Below are 27,094 nucleotides of genomic sequence, written 5' to 3'. Positions count from 1 at the left end.
CCAAATGTCTTGCCCTTGAATCTTCAGAGGTGGAGATTCTTTGTCTAGGACAACAGGGGAAAGAAAATCCTTGGCCCCATCATTGCCCCCCTCTGTTTTTCCACCCCTTCTCAGTAGCACTCATCTTCCTCATGAGCTTGGAGGGAATGAAGGGGGCTCTTTGACTGATCGGCTGGTGTAGCAGAAGCCTTATGGTTCTCTCACATCTAAAAGCTTAAAATTTTCAAAAATGCCTGTCGTAGATCATAATGGTTCCTTCTGCCTTAAAGTCTGTAATGATTTCTGTAAAAAAAGAGAAAAAAATGCCACCAAGTGCCTGATTCTGTCACCTCTGCTCACAGAGTAGGCAGTACATTGCTCAGACAGTAGCCCAAATCAATGGAACTACTAGGTGAATAAGATACTACTTACTGTGTATAAGAGTGACAGAATCTGCCCTCCAGATACTAGAGTGAGGGGTGATTTAAAATCCGCAGTAGTAAGTATCAGGAACTGATAAACCAAGAAACAAAGATTGTGTTTTCAAGCAAATATCCAGGATAATGTAATAAGCCAGCAGATGGCATGTAACTGTGAGAAGCCAAGTCTACAAAGATCAATGATCTAGAGGGGCAAGAAGCCAGAGGATTCCAGGACGGTTGGGAGGAGCCAAGGGGGGCAGGACCTTGGTGGAAGGGAAGGAGGACTGTGTTGTCCTGGATGTGGGTGAGCCCAGGATACAGGACTGTGATGGCCACCGCTAGACTCGGACTGGTGGTAAGCACTTTGGACTTAGGCTTGGTGTGTGTGTGTCCCAAGGGAAGGTGAAGTGTGGGTGTGTCTTAAGGGAAGGTGAAGGTGGAGTGGCTGAGGAGTATTCTACTCCATCAGGCTGGAGGTCCAGCCTGAGCAGACACTGAGCAGTTACCTCACTAGGCTATTGCATCTCAGTTCTATATGCACCACTGGTGGGATTAGAGGCCTTAGGTGGGTGGTGGGGTTGGATACTTCTAGAGGCGGGAGAATGGATTGTGCTTTTTAAAAAAATATTTCACTGTTGCTGTTGAATTCTCCTCAGTCCTCTATCCCATTTGGCCCATTGGTCTGTACCAGTTTCCTAATACCGTATTCTTTTATATAAATGGCCTCAGAACACCTGTGTGTGCAATTGGGTCTTTGTATCAGGGGCTTTCAGATGAACATAAACAAACAGGGTTTATGCTCATCCCAAATTGGAAAAAGGTGCCTTAAGACATCTACCAGCACCTGTGCCCATATAGAATGGGGGTGTGTGTGTGCGTGTGTAAAACAAATTGGTGACAAAGGTTGGATTGTGGGGTTTATCCTGCAGTGACGCAAGTGAATGTCTGTGATCCAGGCCATAAGGCAAAAAATAAACCGTTCTATTAAATAAATTTCTATGGTTATTTAATTTGTTAATCTGTGTTCAAAGTGTTCACCACCAGTCCCAGTCTAACAGTGTCCATCTCAAGTCCATCTCTTATGCTCACCTGCACCCAGGGCAACACAGTCCTTCTTCCTTTCTTTGAGGCCCCCACCCACACAGTCCTGCCAAGGTGGTGCCCTCCACACCACCGCTCCCCCGGCTCCTCCCAACTATCCTGGAATCCTCTGACTTCTTGACCCCCAAAATCAGTGGTTTTCAACCTGGGGTTCGCGAAAGGTTGTTGTTACCATAGAGCAGTGGTTTTCAACTTGTGGTCCGTGTCTAAGGTTTCCAAAGGAGTCCGCACCTCCATTAAAAAAAGTTTAGGGGCCACGCATGAAAAAAAGTTGAAAACCACTGCCCTAAGCCATGGAGCCTCCAGGACTTGGCTTCTTGCACTTGGGTACCATCTACTGCCTGATTACAGTAATAATAAATGAGGAAAACTGAAAATCAGAAAAGCAGAAAAATATGAAGTTGATTTTGCAATATACTTCAATTAAATACAGTACAAAAATTCAGAATTGTTTTATTCCTTTAAATTACAGGAGGTGTGGCAATACAGGTATTTTTCATGCTGGCCTATAGATCTAGTCCATAGGCTAATAGGAGCAAGATAAGTTTTTTCAAAAGCTGCTGAAAACATTCTAAACCATACTGTCTCATATATAAACATGTCTATCACTGAACAGAAGAAGTGATCAGATTAATCCTGGAATCTATGAATGAAAGCCTTCGGAAAGGAACAGCAGTCAACCAAAACTAGTATCAGAGATAGTACTGAGAGAAACAAGTGGAACTATTTTAGTTTGATTCAATTGTCTCTAAAAGGTCTTGTAGTCAGGTCAGCAATATCCTATGACCACAGACCACTGTGGCAGCCTGGCCTCTGTCCGTTGCCCTGAGATTGTCAGCCACAACTATAAGCACTCTTTCTGTGCCATAGGGTGGTCATATCTGAGTGGATGAAGTCCAAAGAACCTACGAGTGCCATATGTTGGAGTTGACCTAAAACCACCTTCTCAATGATCTTCTCCAGAAAAGAGGCAAGAGGCACAGTGTCCACAACTGATTTCCTGGGCAGTGTGATGGGGTGTCGCCCTCCACCATGCCCAGGAGGGATTAAGGTGGATGGGGCAATTAATTCCCCAGATGCACCTGAAGGAGAAGCCAGGGAGCAGGGATTAATTAGATGAGGTTCATCTGGACAGAAACAAGTGGAGCCTGTATAATGCCCAGTAGCTGAGAGCTGAAGTAGTCTGCAGTCACTCCCTGGGAGAAGGGAGTTTGGGCTGGCAAACCCAGAAAGGGAAGAGAGCCAAAAGGAGGAATGACTCAGAGGCAAAGCAGCAAGGAATAAGACCTTGGCTGCTGAAGAGAGGACCCCTGATCTGGACCCTGGAGTAAAGGGTGGACCCAGATTCCCCTACCAGCCACTGGGGATGTGGCACAGGCAAGGCAGTGGAGAATAGACTGCCTGGGATGGTTTGCCCTGAAATACTCTGTTACTCCAGAAGGGGAGGACCATAGTGACCTGGCCCAAGAACCAAGTCATGAAGAAAGAGCACCTGGAGTTGCAGAGGTGGGTTGAGAGACTGATAGAGGAAGGCACAGCACCTGGAAGGACTTAATGCCCAGAGTGGCCAGGAGGAGGCGCCCTAATGGTGAGTGGACCCCCATGACAGGCTGATGGCTTACCACAGCTTGTCTGAAAGTTCTTGGTAGTTTACTCTTTCTGAGGTAGGAATTTAAAAATTCCTCTGGTTTAGAGGCCCTTTCATTCCCTCACTAGTGAGGAACAATGGTCCACTCCACAGTAGTGTGGGTGGACTACATGCAACTCTATTAAAATTCTTAAGTATACAAGATTCTGTCATTCTCATTTGATTGGTATTAGCAGTGTACCAAAGCTTAGAATCTGGACTAATACCTGGAAAAGGCAGATTGATAAACCTGAAATCTTTTACTTCCAGTTGGAATCTTCAGATAGTGTAGAATGCAGCAGTTCTGAATTATTTGGCTGGAATTGAACATAAAGCCAAAGAGTGGAAAACAATATGCATTTTTAAGTAATCAAAGTTGTGTCTTTATTTGTTTGTTGTTTTCTCCATCTTTGTCCTTTCATTTTCTCCTTCTATCTCTGAGGATTTTCTTTCCATTTTTTTCTGCTTATTGTTTCTTCTGTTTTAACTTCTGACTTTTTCCTCTACAGCTCTCTCTCCTCCCCTCCAATTCAGCATCCCTTTTCCTCTGGACTCTGCAGTCCCTTTGACTCCTATACTATTCCATTCTTTCAATCTCAATTCCCATTCCATCAGTCACCCTATTTATATTTTCTTCTGTTCTGTAGATTACCTAATTCTCAGTACTATGTCTCTTTTTCTCCCTTCAGCTGGGGCCCGGCAAAGCCCCCTTATTTATTTACCTTTCACAAATACTGTATAATTAAAAATATATATATATTAAAATAGTACCAAAGTTTCGGATGTTTCATTTTTGGCTACCCAACTTGAGAAAACTTGATCTTTAAAAATGCTGAGAACTCAATTTCAACTGGGAAGTGCAGATACTCAGGACTTCTGCAAACACAGTCTTAACTCTAACTTCATACTTATTCATTTACAAATACATAAAATTTAACGATGCACATAATTCTACATGTAACATCTTAATTTAGCTGAAAAATCAGAGTTAAAGTTATGCATTTGATTGTGATTATAAGGAAGCACATGTGCACTGTGGTTGGTTATATTATGGAATCAAAAGAAAGTCATCCGTGGAAGGACTGAGGAGTGTGTATTTGGTGTTATGATGTTTGGATGGGACAGCATGTGAGATGAGGCTGGATGGGATGAAACTGTTGGTTTAACTGATGATTTCCTAGAATTTTAGTTATTGTACTAAGAAGTGCAGTTAGTAACCTTAACTACACATTAGCAAAACCTGCGTAGGAATAAAATATTCTTCCAGTGACACCATTTCTGATATAATTTTCAAAAGAATCTTGAGGGCACTCAAATGTTTCTTAACCAAAGCAGTGCATAATATCTTTCTTCCTTAAAAGTGTATTCAACAGATTTTCACCGCTACTCTCTTTTGCGAGAATCCTGTCCTGTACAATATCTAAAAAATTTTGAATTCTACACTTAAAAATAATGTTAATCAAAGAATGACTTAGAACTGTCCAGAAAGTAAGAATTACTACAATAATTGCATTTCCTGTTAAACACTTGCTTTACTAAACATTATCATGGAAATCAAGTCACAAAAAATATTAATTCTACAGCCAAATTTGGGGGAGGTGGTAATTTTGATGTACATTTTCAATGAAAACCACTGCCCCTTTAAATGTTATAATCCTGAGAGACTATGATTCAACAATTTAAAAAATATGTATATAATCGTAAATTTCTCCATTTAGAATTTAAGTAAGATTACATTTTAATTCCGATGATTGGGAGTAAAATCCATCTAAATTGAACTCTGTGGAGTTTTATATGGAACATAGTTTAGTCTTCAATAATTTTCACTTTACATTTGACTTTTCTGCTTATTAAATTAAAATTATAGGATCAATATACATCTTATTTTAGTAATAGCTGTGTAATGAGCAAATTAAGGTTCAAATTAAGCTTTATCAAAATACATGAATAAATTTAGATAAAACGATGCACAAAGCCCAACTTTTCTCTACACCAGCTTTTGTAATTTACATCTTTCTTCTTGCAAAAACAGAGAGACTTAGGGGATGGTCTAACAAACAGGTCTGATTTCCTTCTCTCACAGTTAAAAATAGTCTAACAGGCGACAGCTCAATTACAGTGGAATGGGGGATTCTACACTACTCAAGCAATAACCAGTTACAAGTTACATAGGATGGTTGACTAGAAAACAAATGTAATGCAGTCAGTTTTATTAAAATAAATCTAGTAAACTCTAGTTGATTCTGTATAAATTAATTCTACTTATGCACACCTGCGCATCACACAGGCTATTCCTGACAATCCATCTATAAATTAAAAAACAAACTTGTTTTAAATATGAGTGTAAAAGACATGTAACGAAAGGGGCATTCAACCTTTGAGTTACAACCAAAATGGAATAGGAAGGGAGGCACAACAGAAAAAGAGATTGACTAGGATCATTTTATGGTTAAGTCACTGCGCTTAAAATCAGATGATCTGGGTTCAATTCCCACCTCGGCCACAGAATTCCTCAGACACTTTGGGCAAGTCATTTAGGCCCAGATTTTTAAAAGTATTTAGGCACTTAGCGCCCACTGATTTCAATACCTTCAAAAATCTGACCCTTAATCTCTATGTCTCGGTTCCCCATCTATAAAATAATACTAGCAACTTCCTTCCTTAGTTTGTCTTGCCTAATTAAACTGTAAACTCATTTGGAGAAGGGATTATCACTTCCTATGTAGGTGTACAGCACCTAGCACAATGTGTTTCAGAACTCACTTGGTCCCTGTGGGCACTAGTATAATATAAACATTATTATTATTTTTATTAAAAATTTTAAACTATTGTTCCCTTCAACTACATTATTTTACTGAAAGCCCACAATGTGCAATGAATCAGTTATTACAGGAAAATAATATTTTGATACAGGAAAAAGGAGAAGAGTGTCTTTTGGCACAATACACTACTAACAATGAAAATTAAATGGTGAACACAAAGCTTCACAAAATAGTAACTTCATTTCCCCACATACCTGTAGAAATTCAGATGATGATAAAAAAATATAAGCATTGATGATCTTAAAGCAGGTTCTGAGGTTTTCTGAACTTAGCTCTGCAAAAATAAGTGTCAGATGATTCAGTGTCTTTGCCAACAAACTATTTTTACAAAGGTTTAACTAAAACACCTAACTTTTTAAACAATTAGTCATATTTACTTTTGTGTGATATTTGTTTGCTTTATTTTCCTCTTATTGTTTTGTTATATCACAGAATTACTTACCTGGTGGGGCATTTTTTTCCAAATAAGTCAGTAATTACAGATCTATACGGCTGGATTCATACTCCCAATACACGGCTGACAAACTTTCTACAACCAAAACTTTGGGAAAAGCCACCTTGACAACAAATGGTATATACCCATTAATTGAGGGGAAGTAAGTCTGGTCTCTAATATCCCATTCTATTTTTGAGTGAAATATTACTACAAGCATTACAATACATCAACTGAGGGGGAAAAGGCAGATGTGTGATCAATTATTACCCTTTTAGTGTAATATTTTTCACAAAGGAAAATAAGTTTATTTACCAGTAAAATGATTGCCTTTGTGGATATGCACAATTGGAATCTGTGTGGCACTTCAATACTTAGTGCCCATTGACATCACACAAACACTACTACTGGGGGAATTGTGCGCATCTGCAGACGTGCAGAATTCCTCTGTCCCGCATAATTTTGTATTTTCCTGCATTAAATACATTTTGCCTAAAAAGTGCTGCAGTTCCGCCTTTTGCCCACGAGGCCACGGGGATGTCAGAACAACCCCCGGTGGGCAAAAGGGGGAACTGTGGCACTTCTGGGGCAGAATGTATTTTCTATGGGGCAAAAAGCTATGCCCAGTGCTGCAGAATTCCCCCAGGAGTAGAAGTTCATCACAGCACCCTGCCCACATAGCCAGATTAGGACAGAATGGGGCACACAGGGCTGCTGGGGCGTCACAGACTGGGGTTCAGAATGGCTAGAGGAGGGGACAGACTGAGGCATGGGCTCAGGAGCTTGTGGGGTGAGCGCGTTGAGCCTGGGGACAGGAAAGGGGAATGCAGAGACCCATGGGGTTGGGGGCTACAGGGCAGGGGCAAATATACCTGACTATATGGAAAAAGGTTGGGGTCAGCCAGGTTCTGCATCAGGGGAGGCTTCCCAACTACTTAGGAATCTTCCCCACCCCTCCAAAAAAAAACAAAAAAAACCCAAACCCTACCACCCACACCCAACACCCTCCAGATTCAGTCCTAGGCTCCTTCCCTCTCCCTCAGCCCCCATGTTAACCCTGGCTCCTCCAAGCCTTTGCACTGTTTCTGACAGGTGCCAGAAATACAGTTCTGTATTGTAAGTTAAAAGAATTACTCAGAGTTCTGTATTAATATGCCTAGTAAGGAATCTATTTGTAAAAAATAAAATAAAAATAAAAATAAAAAATTACCAGAATTTTTGTTGTTGTTTTGGTCTGTATTGTTAGACATAACTTGCTGACAGATATTTTGAAATAAATTACCAAAATAATTGAAACTGGCATGATTATATTGTGTTATTTTGACAAATACAATTTTCAAATATTGTGTGCAGAATTTTTAATTTTTTGGCGCAGAATTCTCCCAGGAGTAACACACGCATCGTAAGAGCACCCCACAAAAGTGAGAAACAACAGTTTCAATTGCCACTCCGTTCCTTCAACTTATTCAGGAATCCATTTAAGAATCACCAAAAAAATGAATGAAGAGGGTGGGATCTACACATGCAGTCTTCTTGAACTACAGTTACTGGTAAGTAAGCTCCCTTTCTCCTTCAAAAAGTATATATAGATTAAGAAGCAATAATAAACACCTTATACAAAGCAGAGCTGAGTAGAACTAGTGAAACAAAGATTGCAGGACCGCTCTTCCAAACTGGGCTTCAGAGCTAGCTGTCAAGTCAAGAAAGAATACTGAGCAAATGTACTGAGCTTCAGGTAACTGCCTTGCATATTTCAGTGATGGAGACATTCTAGAGATATTATAGAGACTTCAAGTACTGATAGCCAACAGATTTGTATGAGACACAATTTGAAGAAAAAAGGAACAAAGAGGAAAAACAAACAAACAGGTAAAAATGTGGTGAAAAGTTTCAATGAAAAGTTTCAATAAAAAGCTTCACTAAAACAGCAGCTCTATTATGCAACATCTTCAATTACATCATGCGTAAGAGACACACTTATCTTTTGCAATTCAGAGTTATCACCTGGCCTTCATTTTCTCCCAATCCTTGGCCTTTTATGATCTTTAGACTACATAAACAATCAAACCTAGAAGTAATTCATATTGATTTTCATATTGATTTTAACTAAGCTTTGGATCAGGAATAATTGCAGCTTTAAAATAAAGTGCACACATTTCAGTCTGCTATTTTATTGAGTCACTATGATATAATTTTTACGTAGGGGCTTTTGCCTGTGTAATGCAGCCTCCTCCTGATTTCCTCAAGGAAACAAAAGGTCCTCAACTTCTACTCCAGATATTAGCAGCCAATCTTCTCTCTAAGAATCCATTCCTAAGACAGCAGCCCTCACCACTGTGACTCCCACTTCATACACACCTTTGTAAAGTATAAGCCTACAACTCAAACTGCCCTTTGGCCACATAGGCTGGGCAGGTAAGGTAACAGTCGTACATTGGCGAATTGTTTAACAAAAGATCAGCACTGAACCCCTGGGTTCAGTTTGTCTTCTCTTTAATCACTACGCTCTTGTGTGGAGGTGTGAAACCATTAGAAAGATCCTTGAGCAAAATGTACTCTCTTTGACCACGTCAGGGAGGGGGAAGCGGAGGATGAGTTATTTATACATCTTTCAACAAATCAAAAATATGATGCAACTAAACAGCAATCTTACTCAAAAGGCTCTCTTGATCCAGGTGCCTATTGATCTTTGTTCTTGCAAGTGTCTACAATGGCTACACTTGAATGACTAGCCACAGGTGGCTCCAAGGGTGCTGAAATAAAGACCAGAGATCTGCCTGTGCTGATTTATGTAATCTGATCACCCCAAACACCACTCCCATGTCATAAATAACTCACAGATTTTAGTGCTGAGTATGGTGAATTGTGCATCAGAATATCATCATAGAATCATAGATTATTAGGGTTGGAAGGGACCTCAGAAGGTCATCTAGTCCAACCCCCTGCTCAAAGCAGGACCAATCCCCAACTAAATCCCTAAATGGCCCCCTCAAGGATTGAATTCACAACCCTGGGTTTAGCAGGCCAATGCTCAAACCACTGAGCTATCCCATTGAGATGCTCTATGGGACAGCTGCCCAGAGTGCACCGCTCCACATACCGCAAGTGTGAACACGCTATTGCGTTGGCAGCTGACAGTGTGAATACACAACAGCGGTTTTCCTTCAATGCTCTCTGAGCGGCTCTGTAACTCTGCCAGTGTAGACATACCCTTAGTAAATTAGGTTCAATACCCATAAGTAGGTAAAATTGTAACCCCAGATCCCTCCAGCCCTGCTGCCAGGATTTCTCTGCCTTGTTTCATTCACTCAGGGCTGTGTTTGCCTGGCTTGGAGAATGATCTAAGCCTTCCATATTGTGTAAACAGTGAACTGAAAAGAGGTAAGAATAGAAAGAAACAGACAATCTAAGCATGGAAGACTTTTTTTTCACACCATTCTTTTTAAAACTTTGGTGCCCCTGGTGGGCACACACCCACTCCAAGACCAGTCCTTCTGCAGAAATGGGGTCTTGTGTTTGTTTTTCTTTGAAGCAATTTCAGACGCATGAGGGAAGCCTATTCTTCACACCAAATGTGTTAACAGACATGTTCTTTTGCTACATCTTCAAGACTTAAGGGCAATGCTGAATGCTTTAAAATCCAAATCTTGATGATTTAGATCTCTCCCTTTCACTCACCATCCCTGAAATGATAACATCTTGACATGGAGATGAGATGTGAGAAGGAGCCAGAACAGACTTACGTTTAGAGCAGATCAGTGTAGTGTATTCAGATTGAATTCTAATTACATTTTAAAATGACATTTTAGATCCATATGATTTAAAAATCAAATTAAATACAGACTGAATAGAACATACTTCTACTTAGTTTTCTTTTTTCTCTTTAGGGAACCATTAAACGATAAAAAGCTAATAATCAGTCTTAAAAGACATTCAAATAATGCAAAAATATGACTGTATGAATCACAATGTAAAGAAAATCATGAAACTAGCTGATTGCTTTTAATCATGCGTTGGTATTACTCAGAGTAGACCTATGTATAAGCCATGTTGCATAGGGACTTACAAAAGTCCCTATGCAACATGGGAGAGGCTAGGCAACTAAAAATGGTTATTTCTCTGAGCTGTAAAATTGCAGCTAGGAATGGAAGTCAAGTCTGCTAGTAAGAATGTTTGGTAGCTAGAAGGGCAATCAGCACTTCTTGGGAAAAATTACAAGAGGAAACAACAAATGGGTTTGGAGGTACAGGTGCTTGAAAGATTGCTGGTGGGTTAGGAATCAGAGGAAAGAAGGGCAAGTGCTTGTACATTGAACATTGTTAAGTACAAAATTTAATAGCACTGCAATGCAATTTATAGGCAACATTTTCATATGTAGTCATTAATCAAAGCAAGCACAGAACTCAGCAGTAAATCTACTGATATCTATCAACACACTTCTTGATAACCAGATGCTTATTTTGCACAAAGTATCTTTAATTCTATTTATGCCACTCCTTTACATCTTTACTGAAGAAAAACATACTAGCATGGGGAAAAACATGTTTATACATATTACAGGTAAAGATTTTTAAACAAAGGGTGACTAAAGTTAAACTCTTAAATCCAATGGGAGCTAATCCTCAGCACTTTGGAAACTCAAGTGACCTTTTAAGGCATCTAAATAAGGGCTTAGGAGCCTAACTTTATGCACTTGTTTCTGAAAATCTTGGTCTAAGTATTTATTGTGTAATGGATTGAGTTTTAAATTTCATCTGAGAGCCATGACATCCTGAAGCACACAAAAAAAAAAACGACCAGAAAAATCCTACAAAAAGTGAAAAAATGCTAAAGAGGAATATACAAGAATAACACAAGCATGTAGGAACAAAATCAGAAAGGCTGAGAACTTGTCTATACTTAACAGGCTGCAGCATCAGTGAAGATGCTACCTACACCAACGGGAAAGCTTCTCCCATTGGCGCAGGTAATTCACTGCCCTGAGAGGCAGTGGCTATGTCAATGGGAAAACCTCCCATTGACATAATTCCCGGTTTAGACAGCACTAAGTCAGTATAACCATGTGGATTTTCCACACCGCTGAGCAACCTAGTTATACCAACATAAATTGCTAGTGTATACCAGGCCTGAGGCACAAATGGAGTTACACCTAACAAGAGACATAAAAGACAATAAGAGGTTCTTTAAACACATTATGAGCAAGAGAAATACTAAGGAAAGTGTAGGTGCTCTACTTAGCAGGGAAGGAGGCTAATAACTGATAACATTAAGAATGCTGAGGTGTTTAATGCTTGTTTTGTTTCAGTCTTCACTAAAATGGTTAATGGTGACCAGATATTAATATTAACAAGTAGGGGGAAGGAATGCAAGCCAAAGTAGGGGAAGAACAGTTTAAAGAATATTTAGATAAGTTAGATATATTCAAGGCAGCAGGTCCTGATGAAATTCATCCAACGGTACTTAAGGAACTAGCTGAAGCAATTAGCAATTATCTGGGGGGGGGGGGGGAACAAAGAGGATCCGGGGAATTACGGTCAGCCTAACTTTGACCCCTGGAAAGATACTGGAACAAATTAGTAAGCACTGGAATGATAGCCGGCATGGATTTGTCAAGAACAAATCATGCCAAACCAACCTAATTTTCTTCTTTTACAGGTTTGCTGGACTACTGGATGGAGAGGAAGCAGTAGATGTGATATATCTTGAGTTTAGTAAGGCTTTGACAAGTCTCACATGACAATCTCATAAGCAAACTAGGGAAATAAGGTCTAGATGAAATTACGATAAGGTAGCGCCACAACTAGCTGAGAAACTATACTCAAAGAGTAGTTATCAACAGTTTGCTGTCAAACTGGGTGGGTATATCTGTTGGGGCCCACAGTCCTGGGTCCAGTACTATTTAATATTTTCATTAATGATTTGGATAATGGAATGGAGAATACACTTATAAAATCTGCAGAATACATCAAGCTGGGAAGGGTTGCAAGCATCTTGAAGGACAGGATTAGAGTTCAAAATGACCATGACAAATTGGAGAATTGGTCTGAATTCAACAAGATGAAATTTAATATAGACACATGCAAAGTACTTCTCTTAGGAAGGAAAAATCAAATGCACAGCTATAAAATGAGAAATAACTGGCTTGGTGGTAGTACTGCAAAGAAAGATCTGAGGGTCACAATGGATCACAAATTGAATATTGCCTCTATATAAATCCATGGTATGCCCACATCTTGAATACTGTGTGCAGATGTGGTCGTCCCATCTCAAAAAAGATATATTGGAATTGGAAAAGATTCAGAAAAGGGCAACAGAAATGATTAGGGGTATGGAACAGCTTCCGTATGAGGAGAGATTAATAAGATTGGGATTTTCAGCTTGGAAAAGAGACAGCTAAAGGGAAATATGATTGAGGTCTATAAAATCATGACTGGTGTAGAGAAAGTAGATAAGGAAGTGTTGTTTACTACTTCTCATAACACAAGATGTCCCTAGCCTCTGTTTGCCAGAAGCTGGGAATGAGTAACAGGGGATGTATCACTTGAAGATTACCTGTTCTGTTCATTCCCACTGGGGCACCTGGCACTGGCCACTGTCAGAACTAGATGGACCTTTGGTCTGACCCAGTAGGGCCATTCTTATGTTCTTATGCATCAACAAGGTGATGCATCTGGGAAAAAGTCTAATATCATTCTAGGGTGTATTAACCAAAGTTTTGTATGTAAAACACAAAGAGATAATTGCCCCAGTCTACTCGGCACTGGTGATGCCTTCGCTGCAGTACTGTGTCCAGTTCTAGGCACCACATTTTTAGAAAGATGTGGACAAATTGGAGAGTGTCCAGAGGAGAGCAACAAAAAATATAAAAGGTTTAGAAAACCTGACTTATGAGGAAAGGTTAAAAAAGGGGCATGTTTAATCTTGAGAAAAGACTGAAGGGGGACCTGATAAAACAGTTTGGACAAACACTTGTCAGGGATGGTCTAGGTTTACTTCATCCTGCACAGTGAAGGGGGCTGGACTTGATGACTTCTCAAGGTCCCTTCCAGCCCTATATTTCTGTGATCCTATGAAACAACATACATGCTGAGGCAGTTGGTCAATAAAAACCCAAAGAGAAGAGTACTGCCTAATGAATAACTAACACCAATTCCTAGAGGTCTCTCATCCAAGTACTGGCCAAGCCAGACTCTGCCTATGGGAGCTCCAGATAATTTACAACCCAGTGTTGTATAGATGTACTGTGACCAACACCCTCCCAAATTTCATCCCCATCTTGGTCCTTAAGACTTCTCCCCTTGTATTCATTTTTTGCAGCCTGACTGCAACGCAGCTCACTGGAAGAGGACACATTTGCCCATTGCGTCTTGACCAAGAGAGGAAGAAGGTGAAGGTTCCATATACTCTTTACTTTGTAGCATCTCTAGTTACAGGTTACACTGGTTTTCTACTCTTTAAGGATGTCTGCCATAAATTACCCATACAGTAATAATCAATAAAAAAACCAAGATTAATTAAAAACAGGAAACTGTCTGGCCTTTTGTCATAGGTACCAATTCTGCATTAGTGTTAGACTGACATCAATGTAGCAGTGTTGTGCTCCCACAAGACACCACCTTGCAGGAACTATTACATCCAACCATACCATTTAAGCAACAAATCCATAAAACACTTTCACAAACCCCTGCATTTTGCCCTAGAAAACTGCCAGTTTGGTAAGCAGTTCTCCAGCAATCAGTGGTGATGGAGTCTTAGCACCAGACCTGGTCAACCTGGACAGATCTAGGCAACTTGGTATTACTTCTGCTAGGCATAAAGCCACTTTGATTGGGCCTTCAAAGTTGATGCGGGGTTTACACATTGCCAGATTTAGTCAACTGAACCTCAGGAGTCTCTCCCATCTTTTGAGATTTGAGGCACCACTCTAATCTTTGTGAGGACTAATAATAATCTAGGGCTGTCAAGCGAATAAAAAAAGTAATTGTGATTAATTACACTGTTAAACAATAATAGAATACCATGTATTTAAATATTTTTGGATGTTTTCTACATTTTCAAATATATTGATTTTAATTATAACAGAATAAAAGTGTACAGTGTACTTTATATTTATTTTTGAATACAGATATTTACACTGTAAAAAACAAAAGTAATTGTATTTTTCAATTCACCTAATACAAGTACTGTAGTGCAATCTCTTTATCGTGAAAGTTGAACTTACAAATGTAGAATTATGTACAAAAAATAACAGCATTCAAAAATAAAACGATGTAAAACTTTAGAGCCTAAAATTCCACTCAGTCCTATTTCTTGTTCAGCCAAATTGCTCAGACAAGTTTGTTCACATTTGCAGGAGATAATGCTGCCTGCTTCTTGTTCACAATGTCACCTGAAAGTGAAAACAGGTGTTCTCATGGCACTGTTGTAGCAGGCATCACAAAATATTTACATGCCAGATGTGCTAAACCTTCATATGTCCCTTCATGCTTCAACCACCATTCCAGAGGACATGCATCCATGCTGATGACAGGTTCTGCTCTATAACAATTCAAAGCTGTGTAGACTGACGCATGTTCATTTTAATTATCTGAGTCAGATACCACCAGCAGAAAGTTGTTTTTCTTTTATGGTGGTTCAGGTTCTGTAGTTTCTGCATCAGAGTATTGCTCTTTTAAGACTTCTGAAAGCTGCTCCACACCTTGTCCTGCTCAGATATTGGAGGGCACTTCAGATTCTTAAACCTTGGGTCGAGTGCTGTAGCTATCTTTAGAAATCTCACATTGGTACCTTCTTTGTGTTTTGTCAAATCTGCAGCAAAAGTATTTTTAAAATGAACATGTGCTGAGCCATCATCTGAGGCTGCTATAACATGAAATATATGGCGGGTAAAATAGAGCCGTAGACATACAATTCTCCCCCAAGTAATTCAGTCACAAATTTAATTAACACTTTTTTTTTTTAAATGAGCATCATCAGCGTGGAAGCATGTCCTCTGCAATGGTGGCTGAAGCATGAAGGGACATATGATTGTTTAGCATATTTGGCACGTAAATACTTTGCAATGCTGGCTACAAAAGTCCCATGTGAACGCCTGTTTTCACTTTCTGGTGACACTGTAAATAAGAAGCGGGCAGAATTATCTCCCATAAATGTAAACAAACTTGTTTGTCTTAGCGATTGGCTGAATGAGAAGTAGGGCTGAGTGGACTTGTAGGCTGTAAAGCTTTAGATTGTTTTGGTTTTGAGTGCAGTTATGTAACCAAAAAAAAATCTACATTTGTAAGCTGTACTTTCATGATAAATATTGCACTACAGTACTTCTATGAGGAGAATTGAAAAATACTGTTTCTTTTATTATTTTTACAGTGCAAATATTTGTAATAAAAATAATATAAAGTGAACAGTGTACACTTTATATTCTGTGTTGTAACTGAAATCAATATACTTGAAAATGTAGAAAACATTAAAAAATATTTAATAAATTTCAATTGGTATTCTATTGTTTAATATTGCAATTGAAACTGCAATTAATCATGATTAACTTTTTAAATTAACGATTAATGTTTTTTAGTTAATCACACAAGTTAACGGCGATTAATCGACAACCCTGTAATAATAGTGCCATAAGGGCACCCTTGCTCCCCTTTTTTAAATTAAGAAAAGCTGACTAATCTCATTTACAATAAACAAAAATAACCCGCAAACTGGGGGGGGGCGGGGGCAACAAGGAAAGCACCTGTTGCATGTGCGCATATATAATGAACAAAAAAAAAAAAAATTGTGAGCAGCAAGCAAAGTCCTTCTCTCTCTCCAGCATGCTCTTATATACAAACAACAAGCAGCAAGCAGTTTGTTTGTTATTACAGGTACACACACACACAGCTGCTGACTTCATATAGGTAATTGTCATTCTGTCCACTTTCTAATTTATTTTCCTGTTTACTGCCTACCAGCAGATAAGAACTAGCCTCAACCTTGGAACTTGCATGTCAGTTTCTCACACTCTCATGCACAACAATCCCACAAGCACGAAGGCCATTTAGTGTACTAGGAGTTTGCTATATATTGTGTCATGAGAAAATTGAGTAGAGGTTGGAATCTATTTCCTTTTATTCCCATGGAACTCTACTTGGGAGGAAAGTGGATCAGTCATAGGTTAATTGCCAGTAGGGGCTACTATTGAGCTGGTGGATTGGAATTTTGCTAGTGAAAAAGAGTTGCACTTTTGGCTGCAGCAATATAGAATGAGGGGAGAGAGAAATTGCTTGGGTCAGGGAGAAGGGCTGTGAGAGAGAAAGGAGGGAAGATAGGACTTGCTTGTTGGAATCTGGAGGGCCAATCTTCTGATTGAGACTAATGTCCCTGAGTTCTCTCTCATTTCTCTTGGTGTAATAGGGCAGTGACTCCTTGTTTCCTTTCTTTATCTTTTTTTCCTTCATGCGTTTTTTTCTTCTTCTTTTCCTTTGTCCTTTCTGTTCTTTGTGGAAGAATCAGAAACAGTGTGGAGAAGGCTGGAGAGAGCTGCACCACATTCTCCGTGCTTCCAGTCTGATGAGGTAAAAGACTGATGGGGAGCATGATGTAATGATTTTCTATTTGTAGGAAGATTAAGAGAATCAGTGATAAGTAATTTTCTCATATCAAAGGTCTCAGCTGAGACTGATGTGATTTTACTGTTAAGCAGTACATCTGTGAGACTCATGTTTATAGACAGAGTGACACCAGCTTTTGACTCCTTGGGATGGGGGCAGACTTAGTTGTGTTTTGCCTCTGTGGCTTCTGTCATCTTATTAATGTCACTGCTCTTGGGAAATATGTTTGCCTACATTATAAGTGGACATAGGTGGACGTAGAATTAATAACTAAGAAGATGTAGTATCTCCTTGCATGTGTGCCAGTTGTTCTAGTGAATCTACATTTTCATATAACACATTGATAATATGTTAGCAGCGATTCCAATGTTTAACCCTTGAAATACTAGTAGCATTAGACTTTTAGTACAAGTAGCACTACTGTTTACTTCGAGTGGAACAGTGGTGACTTGTATTTTATTCTATGTAGGTTGTTGTGCCAAAGCACTGTCCCACAGCTTGAAATAAACTATTGTAGAGGTTATTGATGAGATTAAGTTTGGGAATCCAGAGGAAGTGATAAAGTTTCAAACTGGACCCCCTATCAAGCACTGGTTGAGAAAGAGAGGTTTCACTGGGCTAATGGAAGCTCCTCTTTGTTGCTATAAATAGTGAGGGTCATTGTCATTGATGATTAAACTTTAAAGTTCGGATGATCACACTTCTCTAAATGCCACTATAGTGATTTAGGAAAGATATTGCATTATTTTTGACTTGCAGACTCAAGAAAACAAATATGCATTGATTTAGATGTCAAGGATTTCTTAACTATTGGTGGCCTTTATCTTTTAAATTAAAGTTTACTTTTTCCCCCACTGAAAAATCTGTAGAAAGACCTGTTTCTGAGATTCTCCACTTTCCTTGAGGAAGATGCAGGGAAGGGATGAGGAAGAATTAAAAACATCTCAGATCTCATTGCTTCTACTCATGATACATTTGTGTGTGTGTCTGTGTATTTATAACCTATAGTGTGTGATAGTTTTCAGTAGTCATTTCATGTAATTGCCGTGAAAAATAATTACAGGATTTTGTATGGTTGTCAAATTGAATCAATCAGAAATGACTTCTGCACATGTTTCTTTGTATTAACAAATAAAACAGCTTTGACAGAGAAGATTAAGGACACACTGATACAGTACATATACTATCTTACTGTATATTTGGCAGTTCAGACTGAAGGAATGAACAGGTAGAGCAAATGAACTTTTTTTCTTCAAAAAATTCAGCTAATTTTGAATGTGAAACTGATGTTTCCCCCAACTTTCTTGCTTTTCCTTGTTTTCAGATAAATTGAAATGAAGAAAAGTTATTAATATTACTGAGTCTCCTATTGTTGGTCTAAAAGTCATTATTTATATACTGTCTGGGTAGATAAAAAAACAGTTACCTATCTTTAACAATTTACAATCAAAATGAAGATACATTTTTTTTCACTCCTATTTCCTACATCAGAGTTCTATTTATGCCCTTATTAGATTTAGATTAATAGATTTTTAGGTCCAGAAGGTGCTCTTATGATGGGTATAGTCTGACCTCCTATAAAACGCGGGACATAGAGTTTCATCTAGTGATTACTGTGTCTGGCCCAACAACTTGTCACTGAACTAGAGCATATCTTTTTGAAAGACTTCAAGTGAAGAAGAATTTACACATCCCTTGGTAATCTGTTCCAATGGTTAATTACCTACACTGTTAAAAAATTGCATCTTATTTCTAGTTTGAACTTTGCTGATTTCAACTTCCAGCCATTAGATCTTATGCCTTTGTCTGCTAGAAGAGTCCTCTAATATCAAATATCTTTTCCCTGTTTAGGTAATGATATACACAGACCATAATCAAATTGCCCCTTAATCTTCTCTTCAATAAAATAAATAATTTGAGGTCCCTTTGGAGTTGGGAGCATGGTCGGCACCCAGCTCAGAGTGGGGAGCATGAGAAGCAGCCTGCCCTGGAGTGAGGAGCCACAGTTGCAGGGGGGCAGCCAGGTTCCCGGCAGAAAGTCCTGGAGGCAGCGCGAGCCAGGGTGACAGCCCATCTGGGAGCGGAGCCGGAGCTGGGCTTTCTTGTCAATTTCACAGCTCCAGCAAGGAGCTGTAAAATTGACAACAATGACAGCCAGCAGCCAATGTAAGTATCCCACAGTGTCACACAGCCACTGCGTTGCCCTTATTACACTGACATAAGCCCTACACCTCTCGTGGAGGTGGAGTAGTTATGTCAGTGTCGTAGGACACTTATGTTGGTGGGAGAAAGGCTGTATTGTAGACACTGACATAATTAGGTTGACGTAAGCTGCCCTACATCTACCTAACTCTCTGTAGTGATAACTGTAGCTTTCATGGTTTCTTTAAAAAAAAGATATTGAATTAATCACAAGTGGTTTTTTTCCTAAAACCTGCTTTGAAAATTACATTTAGTTAAAGATGTATAACTAATCTTTAGGTTTTCCTTTAAATGAGAAAGATGAGGAAATTCATTGGGGTTTACCTCTAATTTACCTTTTGTGTTTTTTCATTTAGATGTTACAGTGATCTGTAAATAGAATGTAATTTTACATATCCTGTCCTATGCTGCAGTATTTAGAGTCTGCATATACTATACTACATGTATAACATACTATACAATATATAAATCGATGTAGTGTAAAATTCTTGGCAATTTTTATTCTGGTTTTTCTGTTGCAGGGTTTCATTTTACCTTAAAATCCATTCCTTTTTCTTGTAATCTTGTGTTCAATGAGCTGAACATTTCCACCCAATATGATTAATCTGTTTTAGCTTCCGTTAGTTTAAAGAATTAATTTTATGGTTTTAGGGATGACCTTTACAGTTTTTCATGAGATGAATTTTTGTACACTGAAGATTATACACTTAAGGTGAAGACAGCAGCCATATGACAACAGTCTTTTATCTGTTTCTCCTGAACTGCTTAAACCAATTGGAAATTCAAGATTCATTTCATGCACTGTTTGTCTTTCAGGTATTTCCCTACATTACTTTATGCTGTTTGGCTTTTGGTAAAGCCTTTTTTGAAAATATGTGGCTCAGATTTTAATGGTTTCTTGTTTAATACCATCCAGTATACCAAAATTCATTTTATTTGTTGCATGTGAAATGCTTGTTCTAGCTTAGGGAAGTTTATATAGAACAGAGTTAAAGTAGAAGGAATTTTAGAAAAGAAGAAGGTTAAGGAAGGAATTTAGCTAGCTAATCTATGGGGTTTATTTTAATCAAGTATTCTCCCAACAAAGAGCAACACAACTCTCCATGTGCCTGCTGTGGACATGTCCACTGCCCCTGTGTTCAGAGACCAAAAAGGGAGGCTTTTCTATATCATTGAACCCCCTGAATTTTTAGGTACCCAGTCTCTCTGACCCTGCCAAGTCCCTTATTCTCCTGGGTCCCATGACCCCACTGAATAGACAGGTACTTCTGTTAACCAAGGATTGTTTGTACCTTGGAGGACCTCAACTTCTTTTACCTTCAGATGAAAAATGCTATATAAAACCCTATATTTTAAATGACTACCTCAAAGCATTCTTACAGAAGAGATCACAACCATCTAAAGATACTTTCCCCACATCCTGCCAGCTATGCTTCCTAGTATCATCATTCTCCCACCCTAATCAAAGTGTATAAAGATCAATGCTACCACACTACTAAAATTGGTCCCAGAAACTGTGAATCACCTTCAGGGTCAGATAAATTATTATAAGATATCAGCAGAAGCTCTAGAAGAGTAGGAGGATAACAATCATCAGAATAGACGCTGGGAATATCATTGTCAGACCTATTACCTCTTCTGGTTTGGTAGCCAAAAGTGCATTTGAGAGAGGCAGACTCCTGATCAATCCACAGTGACATCTACCTGCTTGATGATATTCTGGGATTAAATCAGGATATTTTCTGTCTCTAAGGACTTGGAGAATAAGTACTGCATAATCCTAGGAGCCAGATGCAGCCACTCCCACCTCAGATTCTCAGTGGCTTGTCCTCTATGAACAAGCTTCTAATGATCCATACTGTATCTCTCTACTCCATAACTGTAACAGTGTGACGGGATCCCCGGGGTGCAATCTCGGACTGTGAGACCGCTGTGCCCTCTTAACTCACTAATCTGGGATGTCTCTCACAATGCCTTACTGGTGATAAGCAGCAAACCCTTCCAGGTGCTGTTACCATTCAGTACAACTGCATGTGGAAACCTGCACCCAGCTAGATTGCATGAATGCTCCCAGCACCACTTACGAATCACACAGAGAAAGGCACTGGCTAAATCCCTCCAGCTCCCAGCACTATACCACAGGAATACACCATCTTACACTGCTAAAACCCTTTCTTGAGCAAGGTACGTTTATTAATTGGTTCACCACTTCATCAATGGAAAGTAAACATACACCAGCCTTTGTAACCTGAGCAAATTTACCAAGCACTTCAGTCAAACTCACTGGTAAGGATAAACATTAGAGTAAGTTTATTGATTACAAAAGATTTTAAAGTGGTAGCCGTGTTAGTCTGTATCAGAAAAAAAACCCGAGGCGTACTTGTGGCACCTTAGAGACTAACACGTTTATCTGAGCATAAGCTTTGGTGGGCTAAAACCCACTTCATCGGATGCATGTAGAGGAAAATACAGGAGGAAAATATATATACACAGAGGACATGAAAAAATGGGTGTTGGCATACTAACTATAACGAGAGTAATCAGTTAGAGGTGGGCTATTATCAGCAGGAGAAAAAAAACTTTTGTAGTGATAATCAGGATGGCCCATTTCCAACAGTTGACAAAAAGGTGTGAGTAACAGTAGGGGAATTTTTTCCTTATAAGTGATAGGCAAAAGTCAGAGTAGTTACCAAAGGAAAATAAAAGATAAACACACAGCCTAAATTCTCAACCTTATTAGACTAGGCAATATCTAGACTAAGCAGTTTTTCTCACCCCACTCGATACTGCAGGTTGGTTACAGTCTTTCGTATGCAGCCTCTGCCTGTTAGCCTGAATTTAAGATATGTGGAAGGGCAACACAGGATAACTATGAAAAACATGACCACTTGGATAATACTATGTTACTAAATTTATATCCAAAAAGAGATGTTCAAAAGCTATAGAAGGAAGATTAACAGGAATTGTCTAGCAATTGCAAAGATGGACATGTAAATTGGAAGTTAAATACTGAACCATCTACAAAAACTTATCTCTTTGTAATTGCAGTACTTTTCCTTGAAGCACAATTTTGGTCATTAGTATTAAGATACATAGGAAGATCATAGAAGAGGGACTAAGTCAGTGGTCCCCAACCTTTTCATCTGGCGGGCGCCAGACAAAGGACCGTGGTGGCGGTCGAGCATCCGCCGAAATACCTCCAAATTTCTGCGGCATTTCGGCGGCAACGCCTCTCGATGACGCCGCTTGTCCGTGGCAAGTGGCGTAATTGAGAGACGTCGCTGCCGAAATGCTGGGCGCATTGGGGACCCCGGACTAAGTGAAGCCTGCCTACTATGAGGAACACTTCTCATTAACCTTCATAATAAAATATGAAGTACTGAAATTAATCTTAGAAAATATGATAAATGTTCGTGACCAGTTCAGAAATGTTAACTTCTACATTTTCTGTTATGATTTAAAATTTTTCCTCTGAAAAATCCATTTGCTATAGCAATTAGTTCATCAATCTCCAATGCACATAAAAGTGCAGAAAATTAAAGGAAAGCAAAGAAATATTTGCATAACAAAAATTACTGTGTACAGTGTTGTAACACACATCAGACTACCTCCACCAAACAAGGATATTCCACCAGAGAAATAGATCACATCATGGAATGGGCCACCCAAATACTCCAAGAGAACCTGCTTCAGTACAGAAATAAAACCCACTCGGACCACATACCCCAAGTTGTCACCTACCACCCCACAGTGGAACCCATATGGGGTATCAAACAACTACAGTCCATACTCGATGGGACCTAAAAAAATAAGAAAGTAATGAAAAAAAAAGATGAAAAAAGAAAGAAAAATAGAAAAAAATGAAAAAAAGAAATAAGAAAAAAAAAATGAAGAATAAAAAAAAGAAAAACAGAAATAAACAGAAACAAAAATGTATAAAAAACAATAACAGAAGAAATATAGATGTTAAATATAATAAAAATTAATAGAGAAGTAACTGGTATAGTTTGTTAAGTTCTTTATATCTTAAAATATAAATAAGATTTCTTGTGTTTGTCTCTCACCTTGTATCTGTTAGTGTGTTATGTTGTGCTAATTGTCTGGGTGTGTCTTACAAAAGTTGTCTGTGTTGTCTGTCTGACACTTTGCTAGTGAGTCTGAGTGTTGAAGAGTTGACAAACAAAGTTCTCTGTGAGGATGGCCTGTGATTTTGCTAGTGCTTGTGTGATTCTGACTGTTTTGGCTGGGGACTGGTGGTGGGCGGTCCTCTGTGCATGGCGGCACGGTGGGCACACACCCAGGTGTCCCACCAGAACAGGTTCCACCCCACAAGAAGTCTGTTCCTGTTCCATCTGACATCTCTGGTCTGATCTGACTGGTCTGGTCTGGTCTGTCTGGGTCTGTCTGGTCTCTCATCTGGTCTCTTGTGTCTTCTGTCTGTGTCTGTGTCTGTCTCTGTCTGGACTCTGTTTCTGGTCTGTCAATCCGTCATCTCCGTCCTGAGGTGTGCCTGAGTGAGTCTCCTGTCCCGCGGTCTGAGTGTGTGGTCTTCCTGTCTCTGCCTGTCCTGGGCTGCGGCAGGTAAATCCCTGGGCCGGGGCAGCAGGTGGGCAAATTGGGGGTGTTTTGTGTGGGTGTTTTGTGTGTTTTGCTCCTTTTGTGCTCTTGTGTGCAATCTCCTTGTGTTGTGGTGTCCTTTGTATGCGTGTGGTGTGTTCCCCTCCTGTAGTAGTAGTGGTCCTGGCTCGAACTATGTATTTAGGCTCATTTTAGATTCCTGGGATTTATGTGAAGGGCAAAAACTCCTGTAATAAAACTCCTGTAAATTTCTGGAAAAAAGGAAAACTCCCACTGGTAAAATAAAACAAAAAAACAAAGGAACAAAAAATAAAAAAATGGACAAGTAAAAAACAAAAAAATAAAAAACTTGGCCAACCTAAAAACTAAATTAAATAAAGAATTCTAGTGTTGGAATCAAAAAAAAAAGAAAAGGAAAAAAAAAAAAAACAAAAAAAAAAAAAAAAAAAAGCAAAATTTAAAAGCAAATAAAAACCTAACCACCCAAAGCCCTCTCCTCCCCCCACTCAAAAACCCCACTCCCCACCCCCCCCACCCCCACTCCTCCCCCCTTCCAACCCAACCCCCCTTGTTCCCATTGTAAAAACCCTTTAAAAAAACAATCTGTTCTTCTTCCCTAGTGTCTCTTCACCAATTCAAAAGAACTACCAACTAGCAAACACCATTCTCAACTAGAGGGGTCCTTTCCTTGAACATTTTCTTTCCCATTTTGATTTCAAAACAATATCACAAAAAAAAAAATCAAAAAAAAAAAAAAAAAAAAAAAAAAAAAAAAAAAAAAAAAAAAAAAAAACAAAAGAAAAAAAAAAAAAAAAGAACAAAAAATAAATAAACTGAAAAAAAGAAAAAGTAAAAAGTAAGAAAAAGTAAAAAGCAAGGCATGAACCCCAGTGAACAATACTTAAAATGGTGAAATCTGAATGATAAATTGATTATTGATAAATTTGTTATTGATTTAAAAAAACAAGTGAAAAGAGAAGAAAGGTTAACTCTACAAAGAAAAGAAAAGAATTAAGGAAAAAAAAGAAAAAAAAAAAATAAAAAAAAAGAATGTTCTTATTCTTGAATTCTTTTTTCTTTTTGGAAAGAATTGCCTTTTTTAAAAAAAGAAAATATATATATAAAAATAAAAAAAAAAAAAAAAAAAAAAAAAAAAAAAAAAAAAAAAAAAAAAAAAAAAAAAAAGAAAATATGTATGTGAAAATGTGAAAAAAAAAAAAAAAAAAAAAAAAATCTAAATCTCTGGTTTGTAAAACTCCTGTTTTTGTGTTGTTTTTTGTTTTTTTTTTTTTTTTTTTTTTTTTTTTTTTAAAAAAAAATATTAAAAATTCTTAATTTCAAAGTTGCAAAGCTGACCTTTTTTGCAACACACAGGTAATGTTGTTTGTTTGGTTTTTTTTTTTTTATTTAACCTTTAAGGGGTAAGGGTTTTCTAAAATTAAAATAAAAAAAAAAAAAAGCTGCAATAGGGCTGCAAAAATCAAGTCAAAATCAAGAGAGAGATGAGATTTTTTTTTGTTTTTGTTTGTTGTTGTTTTTGTTTTTTTGTGTAGCAGATAAAGCAGAGTGTGAAAGAAAAAAAAAAAAAAAAAAGTAGCCCCTCCCTCTGAAGCAACAGCAGAGGGAGAAAAAAAAAAAAAAAACAAAAAAAAAAAAACAGAGCCTTAAAATGGCTCTGTGTAATCAGACTGTCACTTTGATAAGGGTACATACAACATTTCTTTAATCCATTCTTATTTTTACAATATAATTCATTCTACTTTCACAGACCCCATCCTGAAAGAAATCTTTCTTGAACTTCTTCTTCTGGCCTTCAAACAACCAGTAAACCTCTCCAAGCTCATCATCATAAGCAAGCTTCTCACAGACCAGGACACACCAACTCAAAGCAGCACTAGACCAGATGCAAAATCTGCAGACACATTTCCATTGCTACAATTACCAACATTCCCCACAACACACCTTTCAAGATTCATGGATCCAACACATGCCTATCACAACAGGTGGTGTACCTTATCCAGTGTATTAAATGCCCCAATAGCAACATGAGTGAAACCAGACAAACACTATGCTCTCAAATGAACTCAAACAATAAAGTGATAAATGATAAAAGACAAAAACACCACATCACCTGTGGGTGAACACTTTTCACAAAGCAATCACTCTGTATCCGACCTATCAGTCCTCATCCTCAAAGGAAATCTGCACATTATTTTCCAAAGACAAACCTGGGGACTTAAATTCATAACAGTGCTAGACACTAAAAATCATGGATTGAATAGAGACACTGGATTTATGGCTTATTACTACAATGTATAACCAGGGCCCTACCAAATTCATGGCTGTGAAAAATGCATCACGGACAGTGAAATCTGGTCTCTCCCGTGATATCTGGTCTTTTGTATACTTTTACCCTATACTATACAGATTTGGGAGGTGGGGGAGGGAGGAACGGACACCAGCGTTTCTCAAACAGGGGGTCCTGACACAAAAGAGGGTCATGGGGGGGTCACAAGGTTATTGTAGGGGGGGTGCGGTATTGTCACCCTTACTCCTACGCTGCTTTTAGAGCTGGGTGGTCAGACAGCGGCAGCTGGTGGCCAGGCAACCAGCTCTGAAGGCAGCACCCGCTAGCAGCAGTGCAGAAGTAAGCATGGTAATACCGTATCATGCCGCCCTTACCCTGAGCTGCTGCCTTCAGAGTTGGGTCAGGACCCTTACAGTTACAACACCATGAAATTTTAGATTTAAATATCTGAACTCATGAAATTTACAATTTTTAAAATCCCATGACCAAAATGAACCATGAATTTGGTAGGCCCTATGTATAACCCCCTAACAACTCGCCTTCCAGATGTTTACCCTCCTCCTTCCTTTTCAATTATATATATATAATTTGAAAATTTATTATCTGAATATTAATGATTTGGAATGGAGCCATTAATTCTTTATGTTCTTCAAAGTAGCAAGTAGAATTATTATCCGATTAAGCAAGTAGAATAGTCACCTATTCTCTACACACAAATGCAATGTTATTATTTGATTTTGTGTTAAGCTTTGAGGGGCTTTTATAAAATCAGTGACTGTGCAGTCTTGATGGAACACTATGAAGTCCAACTCAGTTGATATATTTTTTCTTTGCAATAAGTAGGCAAATAAAATATATATAGCTGAATTACATTTCCAGAATTAATTGTCAAATAACACTCAGCTGCTAAGCAACTTCAGTTAGTTCTACATTTTAATAGCACTTACACTGCATGTATGAATATACATCATATAGTCTCCAAACATAAGACCCACGGACTCTTTTGTGAAACATATGCCTCCAAGAACAT

The 27,094-nt window shown here is 38.6% G+C and overlaps 1 protein-coding gene across 10 annotated transcripts in view; it reads right to left on the bottom strand.

The window, feature by feature from the left end:
• Positions 1 to 27,094, bottom strand: part of IPO11 (importin 11) — a 232,774-nt gene that overhangs the window by 103,281 nt on the left and 102,399 nt on the right. For all 10 annotated transcript variants that reach the window (XR_005600208.1, XR_005600209.1, XM_039543641.1 and 7 more), the window contains one exon: positions 6,146 to 6,225. Coding sequence is in view for 8 of the 10 variants with exons in the window: in XM_039543641.1 (XP_039399575.1) it covers positions 6,146 to 6,225 (80 nt within the window). In the remaining 2 variants the exon portion in view is untranslated. The remainder of the gene's footprint in view (positions 1 to 6,145; positions 6,226 to 27,094) is intronic.

Source organism: Mauremys reevesii, linkage group 6 (genome assembly GCF_016161935.1).
Source record: "Mauremys reevesii isolate NIE-2019 linkage group 6, ASM1616193v1, whole genome shotgun sequence".
Taxonomy (NCBI): domain Eukaryota; kingdom Metazoa; phylum Chordata; order Testudines; family Geoemydidae; genus Mauremys; species Mauremys reevesii.
The sequence above is the reverse complement of the archived record's forward strand: the minus strand, read 5'-3'. Positions and strand labels throughout refer to the sequence as shown.